Here is a 10,734-nt window from a genome sequence, read left to right as displayed (position 1 = left end):
ACTAACGATCTATAGTTTGAGAGAGACTTTTGTGAATCAAATTATTACTTGTTTATTATGTTCATAATGTGCATGCAGATTTACCTACAATTCTTCACCATTGATAATTCTAATAAAGTAATCGACCAGAATTCTCAATATATCTACTATATAGTGGCTGTAAACACATAATGGACTTTATAACGGTATTTTTAGATAATCACGTAAGCCTTTACCACTAAAAAATAATTTCTTTGCTGGAGTGAGTTTTATATATGTAAAATCACGTGGTGACGAACGTCGCGGTGTTGCCATAGTGACAGAAGCGTCCGCCGGAAGTGAGGAGGAACGGAGCGCGATGGCGGACGACGCGATGAAAACGGTTAGAAATTATGTCTATTTTCATTAAAACACAAAAACTCGTGATATTTAATACCTTTGATATGAACGAAGATCTTCTTTATGATGGTTTATGATAGTCTGTAACCGCTGTACTCCGTTATTGTGTTATTTAGTTGCTCGTCAGATTAAATATATCTGCAAAGAGAAAACAATCTGACAGATTGACGTTTTAAATAACAAAGGTATATTTTATTCATATTTCGTTTAATCTTGAACAGCAAAGCCTGTCAAAGAAAGATTAAAAATGAGCTTTACATAAAGAAAATCAAGTTTATATTAGGACCATTAAGATTTCTTGCATTCTGGCATATTTTTTCATGACAATTAAGCACATTACTTGTCACATATATTGTCATCACTGTAATAAAAGTTAATTGATGTAATGTAAATTATTTATAAATCATGGTGGCATTTGTTAAATGTGTTCATTCTGAATTTAATTTTTAAAAAAATTAGTTTATAATTAGTTTCTTATGATAATTTCTTCAGATAATTAGTTTTTTATGATTATTGCAAAATATTAAATATTAAAATGCATAATATTAGTCAGCATTTATTCATCAAATGCACAACAGTAAGGTGTTTTCTGCTCCTAAATAAATAATACATCAAATAAACAGAAAGAGAATTCATGTAAAAGGATGAATTAAAGAGAAAAAAGTATATGAATATGTAAATATAAATACAAAAATGGGCTAATGTTCATTGTAGCACACAGAATTTGATTAATATATGACCTTTTTTCCTTGTGTAGGATGTGCAGCTGCCTGTGGCCACAGACCTCAAGAAACCTCGTCCAAAGAAAGGTCAGAATCTCCGATATCTATATATAGATATATATCCGAGTCTATATATATTAATAATTTAAAGAATTAAAGTACTGCAAAACCAAACAAGCATTTTCACGGTTCACATCGGTGTATCCGTTCATCCTGTGGGTGGCGCTGTTTGCCTTTATTTTCCCCTTCGGCCCCATTTTTCAGTGAAGAGGATTATGGCTCAGAGGGAAAAGTCTGTCTAGGAATAGAACGGATTGAGATCAGATTTTGCCAGGGGGCTTGTAAGCAAGAGGAGAAAGATGCAGACGCTTCATGTTGCAGCGGACAGGCTCCTTTTGTTCTGGGGCCCGCTGGATTCGGGACGAGGAGTCTTGTGCGGCCCCCCACTGCGAGAAGAGTCCGCTGCGGCTCACAGCAAGCCCGTCTGCCCTCTATATCCAAAATAGAAGCTGTTTTCTGCAGATTTTCAATGCCGCCTTTGATATTTGCATTTTCATGATTAGACCAGTTAATGTCCTACACAAGATGAAACATCTCTTTAATCTCTGGCCTAAAAAGTTTCTGGACAGTTGAGTCAAACTTTAAAATGTTTGAATGTCCTTGCGTTACATACGAAATGTCAAAGCAAGTGTCTTTTATTGTAAAGAATGTTGCACAATCAAACTCTACAAGCAAAACATTTGCCAGATTGTCAGGTTTGAAATGTTAAAACCAGCTGATTCAAACACATTTATGAACATTATAACATCCTGCAGCATTTGCAATGACATTCAGACATGTTTTAAGTGTCTAGGCTCTTTTGTGCACCACTATACATTGTTGCATACGTATATACATTCATCTCTGTATGTTTTTCTTCTGTCTGCAGCTCCTGAGCTTCCGATTCTGGAGAGGAGAAACTGGCTTATACATCTGCATTATATCCGCAAAGATTATGAGACCTGCAAGGTAAAGCCAGAAAATCTACAGAGAGAGTTTAATTGCTGTAGAATACTCTTAATAATGTTAAATGATTTGTGTTTCTTCTGTTTTCAGGCCGTTATTAAAGAACAGCTGCATGAAACTCAAGGCATGTGTGAATATGCTGTGTATGTGCAAGGTCAGTGTAAACTACACAGTAAACCGAGTCTTAAAAGTGTAAATGTATTAAATTACTCTAAAGTGGTCAGACTGAGTCGGTCTCAGATGTGCAAAATGGCATAATCGAATGCTGCATCTACATAGTTTTTGAATGTCAATATGCATGAATTACCCAAAATTACAATTGCAAAAGTCCAAGATACTAAAAATATTATAATGTGTGTGATAATTGGACACCACTCACTGAACATGCAACTTAATGAAGTCATGTGACATTGTAGTATACAAGTGTTTAAAGTCACTGTTTTACATCAGGGTTATTAAAGTTAACTGCAACTAAAAACATTAAAAAAGAAACATTTTAATTGCTTGAAATAGAATTATCGATATAGATACTGTACTAGTACTAAAAAAACTAAAGCTAAATAAACTGAAAGTAATAAATAAAAATGAATAAAAAATTATAGACTTAGTAAAAAATAAAAATAATAAAAAGCCAAATAAAATGAAAAAAAAAAAACTAAAACTTTAATATTAAAGTGAAAACAAAATGATAAAAATAAAATAATAACAAAAACTGTCGTTGCCCATAGCCGCCGCAGACATGTAGCGCCGTTGCGTTTCGGGCGTCCCGAGTTCGAGTCCCGACTCGTGGACCTTTCCCGATCACACCCCCCCCTCTATCTCTCCCACTTTGCTTCCTGTCAACTTACTGTCGTATCTAAATAAAGGCATAAAGCACTAAAAATAAATCTTAAAAAGAACTGTAATAGTATATCGATGATACTCAACACTGTTTCACATACTAGATTTAAACAGTAGTATGCGGTACACAGTATACTGTGCAGTGAGCAGTACACTAGTGCTCTTTTCCCAGTGTCCCAGTTTATCCTGGTGAATACCTGCTCTGTATTTGTGTGTGCAGCTCTGATCATGCGGTTAGAGGGGAAGATCCAGCAGTCTCTGGAGTTGTTCCAGAGTTGTGCCATCCTCAACCCCAAAAGCTCAGACAACCTCAAGCAAGTGGCACGATCCCTGTAAGCAGCAGCCCAAACACACACCACCATTGTTTAAAATCTCAAAAACACCTCTCTCTGTATTTATGTGGTGTGTCTATTTAACCTGGTCTGGATCTGTGTAAACTGAATGGAAAATTAAGATATGTGTTATTTTATGAACTGTTTACTCTGTGTTTAGTTTCCTGTTAGGGAAGCACAAAGCCGCTATCGAGGTTTATAATGAAGCAGCACGTCTCAATCAGAAAGACTGGGTAAGTACACTTCCTCTGTCCTGAGTGCTGTCTGATGAGTGTGTATTTAAAGGGTTAGTTCACCCAAAAATGAATAAACTCTAATTATTTGCACACTCTTAATGTTGTTCCAGACCCATATGTGCAAATATCTTCACACAGCTCTTTTACATTCAATGACAGTATATATATGTTTTTTTTTTACATATTTATTTAAATGGTTACGTTAGGATCCGTTTTTTTTTTTTTTTAGTGCTGTCAAACGATTAATCGCATCCAAAATAAAAGTTTTTGTTTATGTATTATATGTGTGTATACTGTGTATATTTATTCTGTATATATAAATACACACACATGCATGTATATATTGAAGAAAAATATGTTATATTTGTATATTAATATATATTTATATATAATACAAAATATAAGAATATGAATATATACATATAAATATTTTCAAAATATATACTGTGTGTGTATTTATATATACAGAATAAATATACACAGTACACACACATATATTACATAAACAAAAACTTTTATTTTGGATGCGATTAATCGCGATGTCAGCACTAGTTTTTTTACATATTTAAATGGTTAAGTTAGGATCAGGGTTTTTATTTTTTATTTATTTATTGGTTAAGTCAGTGTTTAATTAATTAATTAATTTATTTAAATAGTAGGGGTTAGGGCTTATAGTTTATATTTTGTATATTTAGTTTTATTTAAATTTGTTAAGTTAGCAGTTAGGGTTGATGTACTTATTTAGTTATTTATTATTAGTTATTCTATTCTATTATTATTTACTATATTTCTTTTATTTATTTAATATTATATGAGTTGTGTTTATGAATGTGTCTTTTTATTGTATTGATTTATTGGTTTGTTTATTTATTTAGTATTTAATTATTATAATTTATTTATAGTTAAACTCTGAGTTTATATCGGCTTATATTTTATATTTTTGTGTATTTAGTTTTTATTTATTTAAATTGTTAGGTTAGGAGTTAGGGTTTATTATTTTATTTTTTTTTGTGTATTTTGTTTAGTTGTTTTGATTTACTATTATTATTATATTTATTTACATTTTAGTTTAGAGTCCTCTTTAACAGCCGGTTTCCATTCACTTTTATTGTACGGAAAAGAGTATATTCTTTAGATTGCAGGTTTTTAATTCCACAGGCCTGGTGTGATATGGATTTGTGTGTGTGTGTGTGTGAACTTTACCTGTAATCACCTGTACTTTAGTTTGACAATAAACAAATGAGATGCCTGTGAAATATTACATAAAAGTGTGATTATTTTTACCTGCAGGAAATCAGCCATAATCTGGGCGTTTGCTACATCTACACCAAAGACTTCAGGAGTGTAAGTGCAGCCAGTTACTGCAGTATATAAATTTTTTAACACACATCCTTTTCTTTTATTGGCTGTATGAAAGCTTCCAGATTTGGCAGAGGATAGTTTTAATTTATTTGAGAGAATCTTATTTCACATGTCCTCATCTGATGTTGTGCTAAACATGTTCTCTCTCTGTCTTCAGGCCGAAGAACAGTTAAACTTGGCATTGCAGCTGAATAAACACGATCTGACCTACATGATGCTGGGAAAAATCCACTTACTGCAGGGCGACACAGAGAAAGCCATTGACGTCTACAAGAGCGCTGTGGAGTACGTCTCAATACACAACCTCACTTTTAAGCACACATGTTTTATACTGTTTGCCAAACTATCGTAGTTCTTGGACTATCCAGCATATGCTGGTTAGGTATGTTTTGAAGCATGACTGCTGGTTTGAGCTGGTTTAAGCTGGTCATAAGCACATGACCAGGTTAGAACCAGTTGAAACCAGCTCAAACCAGCAGCCATGCTTCAAAACATACCTAACCAGCATATGCTCTTTTTTCAACAGGGTACTTTACATTCACCAAGAGCATCCAGAGACAGTAAAGTTTGGTGAACCTGCATTTGTTTTCGCTCTAAACAATGCAGTGTGTTTTATGTTTAATACGCACACTTTATGCTTTCTTGCTACCAAGCGTCTTCGTAAAATCGCTTTATTGCGAGTCATGTGAGCGTTCGGATCTGAAGCTGCTGGGACCTCCAGACATGTTTTATCTTATGTTTTGTCACCAGTCACATTTTGACTTGAAGTGTCTGAAGTGTTGTGTTTGTGCGGTGACTTACCCAGAATGCATTTCAACAGAGGGAGCGCCTCTTTTTATTTTCGGTCATGTTTCGCACAACGTGAGTTTTGTTGCCAGAGAGCAACTTCAGACGCCTGGAGATGCTCTCAGCGTGTCGCTCTGCCACAGCGCAGATAAGACGCCCAAGGCAGCAAAGCATGCTGGGATCAGTGAGGCGCTCATAGCTGTAATTAATCACATTTACTGTCTCACTGTGACCTCTCTCTTTTCTTTTTCTCTCTTTCTACCTTGTCTTTTTTTTCTTTTCTCTTTGTCTTTTAAATGCTCTCAGAAAAACCCCTGAGGACTTGCTGAAGTAGTCTGTTTTTCTCCTTAAAGGGACAGTTCACCCAAAAACTGTCATTATTTACTCACCCTCATGTTGTTTCAAACCCATATGACTTTCTTTCTTCAGTGCGAAACAAAAGTAGGCTGAATCTTCTCGCTGCTCCTTTGCATACAACGAATAGTGCTGTCAACAGCTCAACTGTCAAGCTCCAAAAAAGATGCAAAAGCACAAATAAATCTATCATAACAGTAGTCGAGATCACTTGTGCAGTCAAATCATAGCTTTTGTGTGCGTAGTGGACCAAAATTTAAATTGGTAATTGCTGGGTAGTTGATGACAAATTATTTGAACTATTTATTTATTTGTTTATTTTTATTAATTAATTTCATTTTAATTAACCTTTAATTAAGTCCACTCTGCTAAGTTAATTTATAAATAGATTATATTTATTTATAAATTAACTCATAAATAAATGTATTTTATTCAAAAGTGATTTATGAATAGAATTTATTAGTAAATTAACTATAAATTCAGTACAATAAATGCAATGTATATTTGCCAATGTATAATTATTATAATAATTACAATAACAATAATTTCTTATTATTAAATATTGTATCTTTACAATTATTAGTAGTTATTTTTACCTAATAATAATAGTACACATTTATTATTAATTTGAATATATATTATGAATAATATATATTTTTTAAATCTACATTATGTGCAAATAGATTACAGTTTGATTATATTTGATCAATATATAATAATAATAATAATTATTATTATTCAAATATATTGTCAAAAATCTGTAGATTATCTATAAATAGTTTACAGTTTCAACAAGTTTATGACAATATATATTTTAATGATATAGTAATGTGCAGCAGTGGGACGCGCCGTAATGAGAGGAGCTTTCAGAGCTCCCACTTTTCCACCCGCTTCACCTCGCGATAGCAGGAAGATGTGCCTCACAGCCAGTATGAATTAATAACAGCTCGCTGCTGGCATGAGCTGCTCAAACACGCATGTGATGGAGGAGCTTTCGCTGCTTTCATCATTCTCATGTCTCCTGCCACAGTCTGAATCTGAATCAATATGCTTTATAATCGTACATTTAAATACCCCTAAAATCAGCTTATAGTAAGCAGAGATCTGAAAAATCGAAAGCCTCTAAAATCTGATTGGTCGATTGAAGTGTGATACTTTGAATGGAAATTTAAAGGAATAGTTCATCTAACAATCAACATTCTGTCATCCTTTAAAGTACTAATGTTTCAAATCTGATGTTTGGGAATCGTTGTGTTACAGTAGTGACAGCTGGAGCCAAATGTGCTTAATTGTCAGGAGAATAATGTCAGAGTGTAAAAAATCGTAATGGTCTTAAAAACATCCTTAACATATAATTTGTCCTTTTGATTTTGGGTTGAAATATCCACTGTTACCTCTATTTGTGTCCGTCTCAGGTTTTCTCCAGAGAACACAGAGCTGTTGACTACACTGGGACTGCTGTACATGCAGGTGAGTGACGTGTTCATCACAATCACAGCAGCAATATCCATCTATACTGTCATACGTACAGTTTTAGAATGCAAAATGCAGATGAGGATTTGTGGGGCTGCTTATTAGATATTTTCACTAGTACTCCTTACGATCAAATTCAGATTCGAACTAACCCCTAACCGTAAATATATAAAAAAAAAATAATAATAATAATGTTCTATTGCTGTACATACATATATATATATATCATGTTAATAAAAATGAGATTAACTATTTTTGAAAGTGTTTGAATTATTTTTTATGTGTTATAGCAGGGTTTCCTATACTTGAGTTTGTAAATTGATTAAAAAAGTTAGTCATTAATTAATTTGAAACAAATTGATCTGTTATTAGTGTATTTGTTTGCTTCTGTCTTGTGTTGTCTTCTCATTAGCTTGGGAAATACCAGAAAGCCTTTGAGCACCTCGGAAATGCTCTGACATACGACCCCAATAACTTCAAGGTGGGATAGTTTCAAGGAGTTTCGTTCTTTAGAACTTTTACTAACTCTTTAAGTGTAAAAACAACAGTTCATAGAAGTCAGAAATCATAAAAGTCTATGATGTTCCTATTTATAAAACATTAACATTGAGTGTGTGTGTGTGTGTGTGTGTGTGTGTGTGTGTGTGTGTGTTCAGGCCATCCTCGCGGCCGGCAGTATGATGCAGACTCATGGAGATTATGACGTGGCCATGAATAAGTACCGTGTGGCGGCGTACTCTGTCCCTGAGAGCCCGCCGCTCTGGAATAACATCGGGATGTGCTTCTTTGGCAAAAAGAAATACGTGGCTGTGAGTTACAGACTGTCACGAGAACATTTAGTGCTTTTCTTTGACCTGTTTTACCTTTCTTCCCCCCTGCCTCTCTCCTGCAGGCCATCAGCTGTCTGAAGAGGGCAAACTATCTGTCTCCGTTTGATTGGAAGATCCTGTATAATCTGGGTTTGGTTCATCTCACCATGCAGCAGTACGCATCAGCTTTCCACTTTCTGAGCGCCGCCATCAACCTGCGGCCGCGCATGAGCGAACTCTACATGCTACTGGCCGGTAAATATATCAAAAATTACTGCTGAAGTAGTCTGACATAGTTTTATCAACATGCAACATGCTGCTTTTCTTTTTATTATATAAAAAAAATGAATAAGTGTCACTTTACATAAAAAATACATTTTAAAATAAAAACTATTTAAATAAAAACACTTACTAAAAAAAAAAACTAATAAAGTAATCACATACATTTTTGTAATAAGGTAGTATGTTACTTTTGCTTTTTCATTTATTTTTAAAAAAGAAATGACTTCTTACTTTATCTTAAAAATACAGTATTACATTTTTATTAAATAAATGTAAACATAAAAACAACCATAACATTTACTAAAAAAGATCATATTTTAAATACAATAGTAACTTTTTTAACTAATTTAAAAAATAATTAATGTGTGACTTTACATAAAAAAATTATAATGTGTTATGATATTTTAATTAATTTTAAAATAAAAACAGTTTAAAAAATGTGTATTAAGAAAGACAATAAAGATATATTATATTAATAATATATTTTACACAAGATATTAAATATGAAAATCATCCATGTATGAGCAAATTTGCATGCTTCTGGCCAACCACAACTAATACTATCTTAAGTACTTTTTAAACAGATAGCATATGTTACTTTTTTAATTTAATTTAAAGGGGTCATATGATGCTGCTAAAAAGAACATTATTTTGTGTATTTGGTGTAATGAAAGATAGTTTACTTGCTATAAAACGGGCCTTAAACAAAACTTTAAGGTATCTTTTAAAAAATATATGTAATTAGTATTTATTTATTTATTCTCATTACTGTAATGTGTCCCAACATATGTAATCTTTTTTTTTTTGTTGCTGTTATTTCTTATTACTTTAATACAGTGCCAAATATAATGGAAGCAATGTCTGGAAACAACTTTTTATTTTTATTTTATTAAAAACAGTATAGTGCCATGATTAAAAAAAATATATATAATTATTTTTGCATTTATACTAAGAATTTGTGAGAAAACAGGCATATTATAACTAAATAAAAAAATGAAACTTTTGACATTTAACTGTTTTTGTTATTTTGATAAGATTATTAAAGCTGATAATCCCCACAAACTTTATTAAATCCAACCATTTAAAATTAAAATCAATATAATAAATACCATATTTACATTCTTTACAATTTAAATAATATATAAATCTCTGCATTTATAATAATGCTATAATAATTTATAATTTTGCTTAATGTAAATGTAAAAAATGAATTTAAAAAAATATATATTTTTTATTTGTTTTTTTAATTAATTCATCTGTTCTTCCTCATTATATCAGTCTGGTAATGATTAAAACTGATTTTTACTAATGATGATTCACACACACACACACACACACACATTGCCAAAAATCACAGGAGATCTCATCTCTTTCTCACACAGCTGGTTGAAATGGCTCAGAAATTGGGCGCCGCTCTACAGGCGGGTGAGAACCTGTACTGGAGCAAACCGGGCAAAGACGGCAAGACCAGCCAGCGGTCGTCCTCCAGCAAACCCAGCAGCTCCCAGCAGCCCCTGGGCACCAACCAGGCCCTCGGTCAGGCCATGTCTTCAGCCGCAGGCTACAGCAAGAGCATGCAGATCACTGCAGGTGCTGAACCGCTCAGCCCATCAACTTCATGTCATTTACACAGATCAGTCCACCCTAACGCTCCGTCTTTCCCTCCAGAGCCCGAAGCGGATGTGAGCAGCGCCCCGTCTCCCCCTACAGTCGATCCCGGAGAGCCTGAGGACGAGGATGAGGTAGAGGAGACGGCCGAACTCAAAGAGAAGAGTAACACAAGCGCATGATTACACCACCCTGCATCGTATTTGCTGAATGAAATCCAATACTCGTTTTTTGCTCATTTTGAGGTGCTGATTCCAGAAATAGTGCCAAGCATGTCACATTTTCTCACAAAATATGATGCATTTAATAGCATTCTGGCTTTTGACAACCATTTGTAAGGTGAAGAATTCTTGTATCATACCATAATCAGCAGAAAAACTGCCACAAATACATGATTCCTGTCTTCATCTGAGCCAGATTACAACAGTTTGTTCAATTCTCAGCCCTTTTTTACATGTATGAATGATTCTGAAGACATTATTTTATGATTCATCATCCTGATTTCAACTTTTTACACTCCTTTGCAGATTGTAGTTGAAATAATACA

General features: G+C 33.5%; 1 protein-coding gene across 1 annotated transcript; it reads left to right on the top strand.

The window, feature by feature from the left end:
- The first annotated feature begins 289 nt into the window (after positions 1 to 289).
- LOC107745567 (Bardet-Biedl syndrome 4 protein-like) lies at positions 290 to 10,528 on the top strand. Its single transcript, XM_016559459.1, has 14 exons — positions 290 to 361; positions 1,136 to 1,187; positions 2,029 to 2,108; positions 2,196 to 2,259; positions 3,166 to 3,277; positions 3,438 to 3,510; positions 4,804 to 4,857; positions 5,033 to 5,160; positions 7,431 to 7,485; positions 7,901 to 7,969; positions 8,145 to 8,297; positions 8,381 to 8,552; positions 9,879 to 10,169; positions 10,248 to 10,528. Exons 1-14 carry the CDS (start codon positions 338 to 340, stop codon positions 10,367 to 10,369), a joined length of 1,449 nt encoding a protein of 482 aa, XP_016414945.1. The 5' UTR covers positions 290 to 337; the 3' UTR covers positions 10,370 to 10,528.
- Positions 10,529 to 10,734: the final 206 nt, after the last annotated feature.

This window comes from Sinocyclocheilus rhinocerous, unplaced genomic scaffold, assembly GCF_001515625.1.
Source record: "Sinocyclocheilus rhinocerous isolate Xijiao unplaced genomic scaffold, SAMN03320098_v1.1 scaffold1099, whole genome shotgun sequence".
Classification (NCBI taxonomy): Eukaryota; Metazoa; Chordata; class Actinopteri; order Cypriniformes; family Cyprinidae; genus Sinocyclocheilus; species Sinocyclocheilus rhinocerous.
This window is presented reverse-complemented; position numbering and strand designations above follow the sequence as displayed.

Bases quoted from the DNA above. Each gene is read 5' to 3' on its own strand.
- LOC107745567 (XM_016559459.1), top strand. From the start codon at position 338: ATGGCGGACGACGCGATGAAAACG. The intron at 2,109-2,195 runs GTAAAGCCAGAA...TTCTGTTTTCAG, and splicing joins AAGATTATGAGACCTGCAAG to GCCGTTATTAAAGAACAGCT. The intron at 8,553-9,878 runs GTAAATATATCA...GATTAAAACTGA, and splicing joins ACTCTACATGCTACTGGCCG to TTTTTACTAATGATGATTCA.